Raw genomic sequence first — 16,342 nt, 5'->3', positions numbered from 1 at the left:
GCCCTAGGTTTACATCATGCCAAAAAATGGCCATTGATAGTTTCTATCATGGGGGTTATAAATTTTTGTCCACTAAATTTTTTCTTTTCTTTTTTTTTTGTCTGCAAATAAAATGCCTCAAAATTACAACTCGAAGCTACTACTTCATCGTAGTGATACTGGAAGCGCCAAATGCGAGCAACATCTATATACTCTACTGAAGCAATAAATACAGCACTTAGCTATGAAGTTTGATTGTTTAATCTATGATGATGTAAAGGTTGAATTATTACTACAATTCCTATTAATTAATTTAAAAATATTTAAGGTTTGTTTGTGTTCATACATTTTTATTCTTTTTATATTTTGTCTATATATGGTTTTAATTTGTTTTATATATATGTCATTTTTTAGACCCCTGATGAAGGCGTTTTGTAGCCGAAACACGGACCATGTAGGGTCCAAATAAAGGTGTGCTTGGAGCATCTTATCCTGGTGTTTGGACTGATCTCTTGAACTCGGTTCTTTTCCACTTTTTCTTGTGGCTTACACGGGCTTTTCCACGTGCTAAGGGCACGCTAAGGCCACTTTTTACCACAGCTTAGTACAAGGACCTCTAGACCTTTTGAATAATAATAGCCCGTTAACCTTTTGATGTCATCTTATTGTTTGAGCTGTGCAAGCGGTTGTGAAGATCCCCACCAGCCCCTTTCCTCTGCCAGTCAATTCTCTGCAGTTACTTCAGCATCCCTCTCCTCACCCTTCCTCCCCTCCCAGCCGTTGGTGCCCATGTCTCGCGCATTGCTACCCTACAGCATGACGTACTCGCCCTTAAACTATTATCTGAAACCAGGCAGAACTCCCAAGGTGAATTCCTCATATCAAAGGACAGTGTGTGTGCAAATCTGGGGATTTAATTGATTGCAGTAGAAAACACACTAGCTTTTTGATGCTGCTTTTAACTCCTAACCCTTGTTCACTTGTTCAGAACCCTTATCATCCTCACTTTAATATTCCCTTATTTCTTGTTTGTCCTGTTTGTCCTAATTAGATTGTAAGCTCTGTCGAGCAGGGACTGTCTCTTCATGTTCAAGTGTACAGCGCTGCGTACGTCTAGCAGAGCTATAGAAATGATAAGTAGTAGTAGTCATTGGGATTCCGGAATCTTGCTACTCTTTAGGATTCTGCACGGAATCTTGCTACCTTTTGTCCTTATCCCTTATTTGTTCTGTTTGTCTGCCCTAATTAGATTGTAAGCTCTGTGGAGCAGGGACTGTCTCTTCATGCTCAAGTGTACAGTGATGCGTACGTCTAGTAGCACTATAGAAATGATAAGTAGTAGTAGTAATCTTCGGATTTCGGAATCTTGCTACTCTTTGGGATTCTGCACGGAATCTTGCTTAGCCAAAATTGGGTGGCGGAGCAGGTGGGGGAAGAGAGGTTGGTGGTTGGGAGGCGAGGATAGTGGAGGGCAGACTTATACGGTCCGTGCCAGAGCCGGTGATGGGAGGTGGGACTGGTGGTTGGGAGGCGGGAAATACTGCTGGACAGACTTGTACGGTCTGTGCCCTGAAAAAGGCAGGTCCAAATCAAGGTAAGGTATACACATATGAGTTTATCTTGTTGGGCAGACTGGATGGACCATGCAGGTCTTTTTCTGCCGTCATCTACTATGTTACTCTGTTACCCTTTGTCCTTATCCCTTATTTGTCCTGTTTGTCTGTCCTAATTAGATTGTAAGCTCTGTGGAGCAAGGACTGTCTCTTCATGCTCAAGTGTACAGCGCTGCCTACGTCTAGTAGCACTATAGAAATGATAAGTAGTAGTAGTAGTCTTGGGATTTCGGAATCTTGCTACTCTTTAGGATTCTGCACGGAATCTTGATACTCTTTGTCCTTATCTCTTGTTTGTCCTGTTTGTCTGTCCTAATTAGATTGTAAGCTCTGTCGAGCATTCTCTTCATGTTCAAGTGTACAGCGCTGCATACGTCTAGTAGCACTATAGAAATGATAAGTAGTAGTGAGTTGGGCGAGGGCAAACAGAGGGTGCAGAGGTGGTTCTGGTTAATCCAGGGTGAGGTCTGTTCTGGCAGGGGCTGAATCTGAAGGACAAGGTCTAGAAGAGATGCAGAAATGAACCAAACAGCAAAGTCTAGAAAGTTTAAAATAGCAGCTTGGTTAAGAAATAAAAACCGAATCATGATGACTAATTATAGGAAATTCCTCTCTGAACCAAAAGCCTGTGGTTTTTGTCCACCGTTCATTTATTTTCAGTTACTTGATAAACTGCTAGAGGCCTACACATAGGCAACTAAGTGGTTTACATAATCATTAAAAATACAGATAAAATAAAGGGCACAGGAACAGAGTAGCGGATACGATCTTCAACAGGGGGAGGGGGGGGAATTAAGAGTGAAAAGATTTTTTTTTTATTTTTGTTACATTTGTACCCCGCGCTTTCCCACTCATTGCAGGCTCAATGCGGCTTACATGGGGCAATGGAGGGTTAAGTGACTTGCCCAGAGTCACAAGGAGCTGCCTGTGCCTGAAGTGGGAATCGAACTCAGTTCCCCAGGACCAAAGTCCACCACACTAACCACTAGGCCCTTGCAGATCACCAGTGTGGCCGCGCAGGCTTCTGCTTCTGTGAGTCTGACGTCCTGCACATACGTGCAGGACGTCAGACTCACAGAAACAGAAGCCTGCGCAGCCTTCTACATGGAATGTTGCTAGTGGAATAGCAACATTCCATGTAGAATCTCCAATAGTAGCAACATTCCATGTAGAATCTCCAATAGTATCTATTTTATTTTTGTTACATTTGTACCCTGCGCTTTCCCACTCATGGCAGGCTCAATGCGGCTTACATGGGGCAATGGAGGGTTAAGTGACTTGCCCAGAGTCACAAGGAGCTGCCTGTGCCTGAAGTGGGAATCGAACTCAGTTCCTCAGGACCAAAGTCCACCACCCTAACCACTAGGCCACTCCTCCACTGTTGCTACTATTTGAGATTCTACATGGAATGTTGCTATTCCACTAGCAACATTCCATGTAGAAGTCGGCCCTTGCAGATCACCAATGTGACTGCGCAGGCTTCTGCTTCTGTGAGTCTGACGTCCTGCACGTACGTGCAGGACGTCAGACTCACAGAAACAGAAGCCTGTTCAGCCTTCTACATGGAATGTTGCTAGTGCAACATTCCATGTAGAATCTCCAATGGTAGCAACATTCCATGTAGAACCTCCAATAGTATCTATTTTATTTTTGTTACATTTGTACCCTGCGCTTTCCCACTCATGGCAGGCTCAATGCGGCTTACATGGGGCAATGGAGGGTTAAGTGACTTGCCCAGAGTCACAAGGAGCTGCCTGTGCCTGAAGTGGGAATTGAACTCAGTTCCTCAGGACCAAAGTCCACCACCCTAACCACTAGGCCACTCCTCCACTAGATGGGTCTTGAGGGCTTGTTTAAAAGCAGGAAGGGACAGTTGGTTCCTGATGTGCAGGGGAAGACCATTCCAGAGTTTAGTTCCTCTTTAAAGGAAGGCTGTGTGATGGGAGGTGGTGAGTAGCCGTTGATTAGGGGAGGGAAGAACCAGGAGGTTATTGTCAGCAGAGCGCAGAAAACAGAGGGGTACATAGAGAATCAGGTGTGTTCTACATCAGACTATTTATCACACTTATATTACAAGACTCATCATCACACCTGTATTAGAGTTAATCAACATTGAACTCCTAATTTGGTTACTTTAATCATACTGTTGTTATCTAACGTTATTCTTTATCCCGCATTTTGCATATCTGACATGTATTAATTATTTCTTTACTTCTGATTTTCTTGATATGTTATGTAGCTGAATTGTAACAATACTCTGTTCTTCTCATTCCGTTAATGACGATTGTCATTGCGGCATAATGTAAGCCACATTGAGCCTGCAAAGAGGTGGGAAAATATGGGATACAAATGCGGCAAAATAAATAAATAAAATGCCAAGATTCTTTTTTTAGTAAAAGAAAATATTCATTAATAATCAAATGTACATGTTATCTTTCCAAAAATACTAGGACTAGGGGGCATGCGATGAAACTACAGTGTAGTAAATTTAAAACAAATCGGAGAAAATATTTCTTCACCCAACGTGTAATTAAACTCTGGAATTCGTTGCCGGAGAACATGGTGAAGGCGGTTAGCTTAGCAGAGTTTAAAAAGTGGTTGGACGGTTTCCTAAAGGACAAGTCCATAAACCGCTACTAAACGGACTTGGAAAAATCCAAAATTCCAGGAATAACATGTATAGAATGTTTGTACGTTTGGGAAGCTTGCCAGGTGCCCTTGGCCTGGATTGGCCGCTGTCGTGGACAGGATGCTGGGCTCGATGGACCCTTGGTCTTTTCCCAGTATGGCATTACTTATGTATGTACTTATGTACTTTCTCTCTAATGTTAATACGGATATACACTTCAGCGTTTACTGGTAGACGATGTCCCTTTTATACCTCCACAGCCAATTCTTTAAAAGATTGCTGTCTTCTCAACAGTCCGATGTAGTAAAAATGGGCTCCTTTCCTTATGTCATAACTGCCACCTTCCAAGAAAGCGGGAGCAGGAGCAGCCAACCCCAGGGCTGCGGAGGGGCTGAATCTGGCTTCTCTTTCTCCACTTACAAGGTTAACGTTGCTGATGCCGTGCAGGGCTGAAATATTCGCAGGGGAAACGATCCCACTTTTAGAAGGGCACCTCCGCGAAGTGTCCTTGTTCCTATAGAAAAAAAGCATCTCGGTTTTATCGATGTGCTTATTAAAAGAAACTCGAATAACAAATTATATAACCGCTTGCAATTTTCTGTAGCAGAATGGAAACTTTTTTTGTTTAATAATTTATTTATTTATTTAATACATTTATACCCCACATTTTCCCACTAGTTGTAGGCTCAATGCGGCTTACACATAACCGTAGGGTAGGCTACAGTTCAGAAAGTATAAATGAGAATATGTCAGGACTCCATTGTAATTACCGGCTGTATATGAGCCCGGTGATTTCTCTTCATATGGCCTCAGGGTGCTCTATTTCTAACACGTGCTTGTATTTTGGTGTTTTACCCTTGTGTGAAATGGGGGAAAGAAAGCTCCACTGAAAGCTCCCTAAGAATCGGGACTGGTTTATTTTTATTTTATTTTTGTTACATTTGTACCCCGCGCTTTCCCACTCATGGCAGGCTCAATGCGGCTGCCTGTGCCTGAAGTGGGAATCCAACTCAGTTCCTCAGTTCCCCAGGACCAAAGTCCACCACCCTAACCACTAGGCCACTCCTCCACTGTTGCTACTATTTGAGATTCTACATGGAACGTTGCTATTCCACTAGCAACATTCCATGTAGAAGTCGGCCCTTGCAGATCACCAGTGTGGCCGCGCAGGCTTCTGCTTCAGAAACAGAAGCCTGCGCAGCCTTCTACATGGAATGTTGCTAGTGGAATAGCAACATTCCATGTAGAATCTCCAATAGTAGCAACATTCCATGTAGAATCTCCAATAGTATCTATTTTATTTTTGTTACAGTTGTACCCTGCACTTTCCCACTCATGGCAGGCTCAATGCGGCTTACATGGGGCAATGGAGGGTTAAGTGACTTGCCCAGAGGCACAAGGAGCTGCCTGTGCCTGAAGTGGGAATCGAACTCAGTTCCCCAGGACCAAAGTCCACCACCCTAACCACTAGGCCACTCCTCCACTCCCCACGAGGCCACTCCTCTGGTTATCTGTGACTGAATGAGATGTTGCCTTTAACTTCTTTAGTTAAATATATGTTTTGCTCAGTTGACCAAGCACAGCAGGCAAATTACAGCAAATGATTTGGTTCATTTGATCTTTCCTTTGTCTGTCTCGTTCTCCTCCATCGGCATTCAAACATTTTGATTTACATTGCAAAATCTGGTTTGTATGTTCTTGGATGATTTTAGAGGAGACAACATGCGTAGAGCAAAAAGGTTAGTTCAGGAGATGAGAAGGGAGGGGGGGCAGTGGGGAGACTTGAGTTTATAATCTGGCTACATCTGGAACTCAAGGTGAAAAGCAGCAGTTTTTAATTCAACCCTTGAATAAATTCTCCCTGTCTTACGCAGTCGATTTGTCTGTCTTCCCTTCTGGGTTTTTGGCTCCCTCGATTTTACTGTATTCTCTTGTCGAATTCTTTTCTCAGGTAAAAGAGAGAGAGGACCTGGAAGAGAGGCAGCGGATACGGAGCCAGATCCAAGAGTTTCGTTCTGCACAGAACAGAGAGGCCCAGAACACGGGAGCAAAAGGTACTGTTGGAGGGGATGAGGGGACCCCCCCCCCCCTAGCCCCCAGAGCTTCCTTTCAGGTGACACTGCAGGCGTTTGTGTCTTGCAGGATTTGCCTCTGCTTTGTGGGACGCATCAGTTTAAGCAAATTCTGCCTTCTGGGGACAGGTGCTACTCAGTACATCTTGTGGTAGAGCTCACGCCTCTCTGTAAAATCTATAGAGGTTTTGGTGACTCAAAAAGTGAGATGCAACTCTTGATTTTTTTTAACGATTGGAATCCTGTGCTGTGGATGCCCGAGGCTCAGAATCCTGAGCTGGGATTTAAACCTATCTTTCCTCTCCGTTGGTAACCCTGGCACCTTTAAGCTTTCCCAAGCAAAGGTTTTTAGCTCTGTGGCGTTCCTAGGGGGGCTGACACCCGGGGCGGATCGCCGATGCGCCCCGCCCCCCCCCCCCCCGTGCAGCGCGACACCCCCCCACACCGGCGAAAGAACCCCCTCCCCCGGGTGCATGCCGCTGGGGGGGGGGGGGGGGTGCCACGCACCGCTCAGCTTTATTTCCATGCTCCCTCTGCCCCGGAACAGGAAGTAACCTGTTCCGGGGCAGAGGGAGCATGGAAACAAACGAAGCTGTCTGGCGCGCGGCACCCCCCCCCCCCCCCCCCCCAGCGGCGTGCACCCGGGGCGGACCGCCCCCGCCGCCTCCCCCTTGGTACGCCACTGGCTCTGTCATATCCTAATAAAAAGGATTTATAACCAGGCTTTTGGAGCTCAGGGTTGTGAAGTTGCTCTTAAGTAATGAAAAGCATAATTGCATTTTCTGAAAATCGATGAGCCATTTAAAAGCGAGTTTCTCTGAAGGCAAGTTGTTTGTGTGGGTCGTGTGACTGTGCTCTGTGTCAGACAGAAACTTCTAGAGCTCTCAAGAACGGCAAAGGCCCACTGCCCATGGGCAGCAGTTTCACTGCTTCTGTGCCCCCCCCCCCCCCCCAGCTCCTTAGTTCCTATATGTTTGCAGAGATTGTTGGACGTGTTTTTTCCAATGCCGTGCCTGTGCCAGTGGTGTAGCTACCACCGAATGGGCCTCTGTTCCCTCTTCTGGCTTCTCTTTCTCATTTTCCCCCCCAAACCCACCTCCCCGCTCCCCCCGTTTTCTATTTCTGTTGATGGCTCTCTCATTCTCTCTGTCTCCTCAGCTCGAAACCTTGGGGTCATCTTTGACTCTTCTCTCTCCTTCTCTGCTCATATCCAGCAGATCACCAAGACCTGTCGTTTCTTTCTCTACAACATCCGTAAAATCCGCCCCTTTCTTTCCGAGCACTCTACCAAAACCCTCATCCACACCCTTGTCACCTCTCGTTTAGACTACTGCAATCTGCTTCTTGCTGGCCTCCCACTTAGTCACCTCTCCCCTCTCCAGTCGGTTCAAAACTCTGCTGCCCGTCTCATCTTCCGTCAGGGTCGCTTTACTCATACTACCCCTCTCCTCAAGACCCTTCACTGGCTCCCTATCCGTTTTCGCATCCTGTTCAAACTTCTTCTACTAACCTATAAATGTACTCACTCTGCGGCTCCCCAGTATCTCTCCACACTCGTCCTTCCCTACACCCCTTCCCGTGCACTCCGCTCCATGGATAAATCCTTCTTATCTGTTCCCTTCTCCACTACTGCCAACTCCAGACCGCGCCTTCTGTCTCGCTGCACCCTACGCCTGGAATAAACTTCCTGAGCCCCTACGTCTTGCCCCATCCTTGGCCACCTTTAAATCTAGACTGAAAGCCCACCTCTTTAACATTGCTTTTGACTCGTAACCACTCGCCTCCACCTACCCTCCTCTCTTCCTTCCCGTTCACATTAATTGATTTGATTTGCTTACTTTATTTATTTTTTGTCTATTAGATTGTAAGCTCTTTGAGCAGGGACTGTCTTTCTTCTATGTTTTTGCAATGCTGCGTACGCCTTGTAGCGCTATAAAAATGCTAAATAGTAGTAGTAGTAGTCTTCATTATCATCTCCACAGGTCAGGCAGCAACAACAAAATAACGGAAATGACCAAAGAAACCAGAATGGGGTCAAGCGAGTCTTCAAACAGATCCTTTTATTGACAACAAGCCGTTGAGCCCATTAAAATGGGCAAAAGAAGCACCGTCAAGAAAGCGGTCGGAGCCCCGCCGGGTGCAGCCGACCCCGCCCCCCCCCCCCCCGGCCAGGAAAGTCGCAGGGGGAAGCGCCAGCTCACAGCCCGCCCTCCGGTCATAGCAGCAGCGGCGGCGGCTGCAGCTAATCGGACCTGTTGGACTGTGCCTCGGAGCTGCTGTCGGACGATCCCCGCCCGGTGCTCGCCGGTCACCCGCAGCTGTGTTCCTGCCTCTAACAACGTCAGGAGAGGTGTGACGTGTCACTCTTCATTTATATAGTAGGATAGTTCATACAGACACACATTGAGGAATGCACAACTTTTTCAAAGGACTCGACGCAGGCCGTGTTTCGACTATACCGCCTGCATCTGGAGTCCAAATTGTAGTCTGCAGCTTTTTGAAGCTTTATTACGAACAGGTTTACAGCAGTTCCTTGTGATAAGAGGAAAGAAACATACCAAAATGTTTCCCTATTTTACCGTATTGGCTGTTTTTTTTTCTTCCATTTGCATCTTTGCTTTCCTGACCTCTCTACCAGCTTCTCTTAGCTTTTCCAGATATTGAGGCATATTTTCAAAGCATTTACATAGTAACATAGTAGATGACGGCAGAAAAAGACCTGCACGGTCCATCTAGTCTGCCCACGATAAACTCATATGTGTATACCTTACCTTGATTTGTACCTGTCTTTTCCAGGGCACAGACCGTATAAGTCTGTCCAGCAGTATTTCCCGCCTCCCATCACCGGCTCTGGCACAGACCCCGTATAAGTCTGCCCTCCCCTATCCTAGCCTCTCAACCACCAACCCCCCTTCCCCCCCCCCCCCCCCCCCCACCCAATTTCAGCTAAGCTTCTGTGGATCCATTCCTTCTGCACAGAAGTTACATAGAGGGGCATAATCGAACGGCGCCGGCCATCTCCGGGGGCGGCTATCTCCGGGGCCGGCTCCGTAAAGGGGCGGAGCTAACCGTATTATCGAAAAAGATGGCCGGCCATCTTTTCTTTCGATAATACGGTCGGGGCCGGCCAAATCTCAACATTTAGGTCAAATGTTGAGATGGCCGGCTTTGGTTTTCGGCCATAATGGAAACGGAGCCCGGCCATCTCAAACCCGGCCAAATGCAAGCCCTTTGGTCGTGGGAGGAGCCAGTATTTGTAATGCACTGGCCCCCCTGACATGCTGGGACACCAACCGGGCACCCTAGGGGGCACTGCAATGGACTTCAAAAATTGCTCCCAGGTGCATAGCTCCCTTACCTTGTGTGCTGAGCCCCCCCAAATCCCCCCCAAAACCCACTCCCCACAACTCTACACCACTACCATAGTCCTTAGGGATGAAGGGGGGCACCTACATGTGGGTACAGTGGTTTTTTTTTTTTTTGGGGGGGGGGTTTGGAGGGCTCAACGTTTACCACCACAAGTGAAACAGTTAGGGGGGAGGATGGGCCTGAAGTGCACTGCACCCTCTAAAAACTGTTCCAGGGACCTGCATACTGCTGTCAGGAAGCTGGGTATGACATTTGAGGCTGGCATAGAGGCTGGCACAAAAATAATTTTTTATTTTATTTTTTTGAGTGGGAGGGGGTTGGTGACCATTGGGGGGGGGGAGTAAGGAGAGGTGATCCCCGATTTCCTCCGGTGGTCATCTGGTCAGGTGGGGCACCTTTTTGAGGCTTGGTCCTGAAAAAAAAGGGACCAAGTGAAGCTGGCCAAATGCTCAATTTGTGTCGGAAGATGGCCAGCGATCTCCTTCGAAAATAAGCAGGATAGTAACCTATGGAAGTATGTAACTTTGAATTCCTCGAATTGCAAGAGATGTTGGCTATTGCCTGGAGTGGGTTCAAACCCATAGAAAGGCCATGCAATTCTTTTTCTTTTCCTCCCCCCCCCCCCCCCCCCCCCTTTTTGACCCATGTAGATCTCAAAATGCAGTGACAATGTGCACTATTTCTAAGTGGGTAGCAGATTGCATCTCCTTTTGTTATGTGCTGGAAGGTTTGACCTTAGACGAACTTGTTAAATTCGACTCCTTCCTCTCCTTCTCTGCGCATATCCAGCAGATAGCCAAGACCTGTCGCTTCTTCCTTTATAACGTTAGCAAAATTCGCCCTTTCCTCTCTGAACTCACCACCCGAACTCTCATCCACTCTCTCATTACCTCTCGCTTTGACTACTGCAACCTACTCCTCACTGGCCTCCCACTTAGCCATCTATCCCCCCTTCAGTCCGTTCAGAACTCTGCTGCATGTCTTATCCTCCGCCTGGACCGATACACTCATATCACCCCTCTCCTCAAGTCACTTCACTGGCTTCCGATCAGGTACCGCATGAACTGTATGCTTCTCCTACTAACCTACAAATGCACTCGATCTGCAGCCCCTCCCTTCCTCTCTACCCTCATCTCCCCTTACGTTCCTACCCGTAACCTCCGCTCTCGAGACAAATCCCTCCTTTCAGTACCCTTCACCACCACCGCCAATTCCAGGCTCCGCCCTTTCTGCCTCGCCTCACCCCATGCTTGGAATAAACTCCCTGAGCCCATACGCCAGGCCCCCTCCCTGCCCATCTTCAAATCCTTGCTCAAAGCCCACCTCTTCAATGTCGCCTTCAGCTCTTAACCACTTTACCTCTATTCCTAACCACTTTACTTCTATTCTGGAAATCTTGACTGCCCCAACTTGACATTTCGTCCTTTAGATTGTAAGCTCCTTCGAGCAGGGACTGTCCTTCTTTGTTAAACTGTACAGCGCTGTGTAACCCTAGTAGCGCTCTAGAAATGTTAAGTAGTAGTAGTAAATTTATGGTGGCATCAGTTGCCAAGGTCGACCTCCATGGAAGAGATTTGCAAGACTGACCTGAAATTCAGTGTACACGTTCACATCTTGCCCTGTTTAGACAGCGTCTCCCGGTGGGATAGTAGGTTTGAACAGTTTTGGAGAGCCTGTTCCTTGCCTCCCAGGGCCCCTTTTTGTATTTCAGTGTGATCTCTCCTCTTGCTTAAAGTTGTGAAAAATAGAAAGCAAAGTTCTCCCCTGGCAAATACTGTCCACGTATTGGCGATTCTTGTTCTGTTTTTCCTTCTTTCTGTTGAAGAGACACCAAAGCTAGCACCTGCCACATGTCTGAACTGTTTGTTTTGAGAGAAAGTGAAGTTGCTTATCTGTAACAGGTGTTCTCTGAAAACAGCAGTTCACCGGTTACACAAATCCACCCACCCGTCCATCCAGCTCTCCCTGGAATTCATTCTGCTCCCAGCCACAGCTAAATAATAAACCCGGGAAGAGCTGCAGGGCGGTGGCACAGGAGCCCATCCACGTCAGGCAATTTGGTTTGGTTTAGTTTGTTTGCAGATTTGTTTGACTGCCCTTCAATAGAAACAACAAAGCCGGGTCTATCCATGCAAGAGAGGCTTACAGTGGAGGAAAGAACAAGGTATGAGAGAGAGAAAGGGAAGGAAAAATAACACGAGACTAGCTTGTACATCTTTCCGGAGAACACTGGACGTTTGTCTGGTGCTGAGCACTTGATCAGAGAACACATGCTACAGGTAAGTAGCGCCACTGGATTATATTAGACTTTTGTTAGGGATCTTTTCTTATTTTTGAAGTGTAAAATGGGCATGATATATGTAAATCTGGGGAACGAGATACCTTGTGACATGAAGGGACTATAAAATGTTCAATTCCTTTTATCACAAGGACAGAGAAGAAATGTAGAGACTCATTGATGGTGCCGGCCATCCTGCCCAGGTTCAGTAGCCATGTTGAACCTGGAGAGAGCTACAGGCATTATAGATTACTAGTAAAAGAGGCACGTTTCGTAGAGGAATGAAACGGGCGCTAGCAAGGTTCCACGCCCACCTCCCTCCCTCCCTCCGTGTCTGTCATCCGAGTTCCAGCCCCCCTCCGAGTTCCATGACCCCCTCCCTCTGTCCCTCTCTGTCGTCCAAGTTCTAGCCCCCCTCAATCCCTCCCTCCGTCTCCTCCCTCAGTCTCCTCCGAGTTCCAGGCCCCCCCTCCCCTGCCCTTCAAGTTCCACGGCCCCCTCCCCCTCGAGTTGGAGGCCCCCTTCCCCTTCCAGCTGCAAGACGCCCCCCTCCCCTTCAAGTTGCAGGACGCCCCCTCCCTCCCTCCATTCCCCTCAGAGTTCCACGCCCCCCCTCTCCTCCGAGTTCAACGCCCCTGCACCTCCCTCTCTCGTAGTGCAAGCAGGACCTGTCCTCCGGCAGCCCCTTGCCTTCCTGCGTGCCGGCTCTAATTTAAAAATTGTTACCTCGGAGTCCGGCGTCAGCATTGAAGGTGAACAGCGCTACAGACTGCCTTCCCATCTGTCTGAGCTCTGCCTCTGGTCCCGCCCTCGTTACCTGTTTCCAGAAGGGCGGAACCAGAGGCAGAGCTCAGACAGATGGGAAGGCAGTGTGAAGCGCTGCTCGCCTTCAATGCCGACGCCGGACCCCGAGGTAACAATTTTTAAATTAGAGCCAGCACGCAGGAAGGCGAGGGGCTGCCGGAGGACAGGTCCTGCTTGCACTTCGAGGGAGGGAGGCGGGGGGGCGTTGAACTCGGAGGAGAGGGGGGGCATGGAACTCAGAGGGGAGTGGAGGGAGGGAGGGGGGTGTCCTGCAACTTGAAGGGGGGGGCATCCTGCAACTCGAAAGGGAGGACGGTGGGGAGGGAGGGGGGCGATTGTTTACTCACCTCCAGTGCCTGCTGCTGGGTTCCCTTCCCTTTCACTTCCCATTGGTCCGCCCTGTGACGTCATCCCCAGGGCGGACCAATAGGAACTGTGTTACGAACCCAGGCAGCCAGACGGAAGTGCAGAGGTCCAAATTATTATATAGGATGACACCTTTGAGAGGAGCAACATGAAAAACATTGAGCTATGTGAGCTCTCGAGAGCTGATGGGGCTTCTTCGGATGTACCACTGTCCTCTGCTGTTAATTCCTACTGCTTGATGTGAAGTGGGATGTCATCTATACTTTGTACTTTCACTAGCAGCCAGTGTAAGGTTTGAGCAGTTGAACAGAAACAATATCTTAAGCCTAAGAAGGGGCATTAAGAATTCCAAAATATGTAGAAGTAGATTGATTTTTTTTTTCACTTGTTCCAAAAGTACAAAGATTAGGGGTCACTCATGGAAGTTACATGGAAATACTTTTAAAACAAATAGGAGGAAATATTTTTTTCACTCAACGAATACTTAAGCTCTGGAACTCTTTGCTGGAGGATGTGGTAACAGCTGTTAGCGTATCTGGGTTTAAAAAAGGTTTGGGCAAATTCCTGGAGGAAAAGCCCATAATCTGCTATTGAGACAGACATGGGAAGCAACTGCTTGCCCTGGGATTTGTAGTATGGAATGTTGCTACTCTTTGAGATTCTGCATGGAATCTTGTCACTCTTTAGGATTCCAGAATCTTGCTATTCTTTGGGGTTCTACATGGAATGTTGCTACTCTTTGAGATTCTGCATGAAATCTTGTCACTCTTTAGGATTCCAGAATCTTGCTATTCTTTGGGGTTCTACATGGAATGTTGCTATTCTTTGAGATTCTGCATGGAGTCTTGTTACTCTATAGGATTCCAGAATCTTGCTATTCTTTGAGGTTCTACATGGAATGTTGCTATTCTTTGAGATTCTGCATGGAGTCTTGTTACTCTGTAGGATTCCAGAATCTTGCTATTCTTTGGGGTTCTACAAGCAGTGTTGCTACTCTTTGAGATTCTGCATGGAGTCTTGTTACTCTATAGGATTCCAGAATCTTGCTATTCTTTGGGGTTCTACATGGAATGTTGCTACTCTTTGAGATTCTGCATGGAATCTTTTCACTCTTTAGGATTCCAGAATCTTGCTGTTCATTGGGGTTCTACACGGAATGTTGCTACTCTGAGATTCTGCATGGAATCTTGTCACTCTTTAGGATTCTGGAATCTTGCTATTCTTTGAGATTCTGCATGGAATCTTGTCACTCTTTAGGATTCTGGAATCTTGCTATTCTTTGAGATTCTGCATGGAATCTTGTCACTCTTTAGGATTCTGGAATCTTGCTATTCTTTGAGATTCTGCATGGAATCTTGTCACTCTTTAGGATTCCGGAATCTTGCTATTCTTTGGGGTTCTACGTGGAATGTTGCCACAGTTTGGGTTTCTGCCAGGTACTTGTGACCTGGCTTGGCCACTGTTTGGAAAACAGGATACTGGGCTCGATGGACCATTGGTCTGACCCAGTATGGCTACTCTTATGTTCTTATGTAATATATGGTTTTCCTAGTTGTATTTGTTGTAGCTTGTTGCATGCGTCTTTCTAGTAAATGTGTCTAAAGTAAGAAACAATATCACACAATCAGATACTGAAAACAAATTATCCATTTTGCTGGCAGCCAGAGATCACACAAATCTGCTTATTCATGTATTTTCCGTATGTCGTTAGTACTGAATCGTTAAAATCGCTAAAAGGCCAAATCCTATTAATTGTGGGCCAGGTTAGAAACTCCTGTTGTATTATCTGAGATTTTAAGGATACATCTTTTCATTATGTTTGGCAAATGGTTTAGTTTTGATTTGAGGGGTGGGGGGTTGATTAGCAGCCTTTCTAAATCCAAGCCCAAGGTCAATGACAATTAGCTACAGGAGGTGTTCTCTTTCCCTAGAGGCAAATGAGGGTTAAGTGACTTACCTGCAGTCACAAGGAGTGTGGGCGGAAGTGAATTTGAACTCTGACTCGCCTGGCTCTCGGTCCGTGGTCTTGACCACTGGGCTGCTCCCTCCACACCAGTGAAAGGCATCATAACTTCCTAAGACTCCAGTTTCCTCCAGGACCAATGCAGCTACTAAAACTCTTCCTTCCACTTTCCCTCTTAAAAAAAAAACAACCCACAAAAACAACAAAGCAAAGTTTTGCTCTGAAAGCTAGACACACCAAGTAGCAACAGGAATGCTTTGAATACCAGCTCACGGAATATCTTGAATATCCATCAAATGACTCTGTGGTAATTCTCCTACTAATTTCTGTGCTGCAGAAGTAAATAAATTGAAGACAAAGAACAGTATTACCGTGGATAAAAAGGGTCCTTGAAAGATGTAATCCTTTATTTAAATATTTATTTATTTTATTTTTGTTACATTTGTACCCTGCGCTTTCCCACTCATGGCAGGCTCAATGCGGCTTACATGGGGCAATGGAGGGTTAAGTGACTTGCCCAGAGTCACAAGGAGCTGCCTGTGCCTGAAGTGGGAATCGAACTCAGTTCCTCAGGACCAAAGTCCACCACCCTAACCACTAGGCCACTCCTCCACTGTTGGTGCTATTTGAGATTCTACATGGAATGTTGCTATTCCACTAGCAACATTCCATGCAGAAGTCGGCCCTTGCAGATCACCAATGTGGCCGTGCAGGCTTCTGCTTCTGTGAGTCTGACGTGCAGGACGTCAAACTCACAGAAACAAAAACCTGCGCAGCCCTCTACATGGAATGTTGCTAGTGGAATAGCAACATTCCATGTAGAGTCTCCAATAGTAGCAACATTCCATGTACAATCTCCAATAGTATCTATTTTATTTTTGTTACATTTGTACCCTGCACTTTCCCACTCATGGCAGGCTCAATGCGGCTTACATGGGGCAATGGAGGGTTAAGTGACTTGCCCAGAGTGACAAGGAGCTGCCTGTGCCTGAAGTGGGAATCGAACTCAGTTCCTCAGTTCCCCAGGACCAAAGTCCACCACCCTAACCACTAGGCCACTCCTCCACTGACATGGCCACATTTCGCCTCAGGCTGCATCAGGAGTACAACGATACAGCAAGTTCCAGGGTCAAACACAAGGCAGTTTCAGTAACAGAATAAAACAACAAATATCAAACTGCTCTCATCATGTCTCTCACAGCATGAGTCAGAAGTGTTACATTTGAGCCTGGGATTTGCTGTATTGTTGTAGCCCTGATGCAGCCTGAG

At 46.9% G+C, this 16,342-nt stretch overlaps 1 protein-coding gene across 2 annotated transcripts in view; it reads left to right on the top strand.

Annotated features, from left to right (window-relative positions):
- The window catches only part of SMTN (smoothelin), a 259,947-nt gene that overhangs the window by 147,241 nt on the left and 96,364 nt on the right, over positions 1 to 16,342 (top strand). For both annotated transcript variants that reach the window (XM_030220282.1, XM_030220283.1), the window contains exon 6: positions 6,173 to 6,275. In XM_030220282.1, coding sequence (XP_030076142.1) covers positions 6,173 to 6,275 — 103 coding nt within the window. The remainder of the gene's footprint in view (positions 1 to 6,172; positions 6,276 to 16,342) is intronic.

Source organism: Microcaecilia unicolor, chromosome 11, assembly GCF_901765095.1.
Source record: "Microcaecilia unicolor chromosome 11, aMicUni1.1, whole genome shotgun sequence".
Lineage (NCBI taxonomy): Eukaryota > Metazoa > Chordata > Amphibia > Gymnophiona > Siphonopidae > Microcaecilia > Microcaecilia unicolor.
This window is presented reverse-complemented; position numbering and strand designations above follow the sequence as displayed.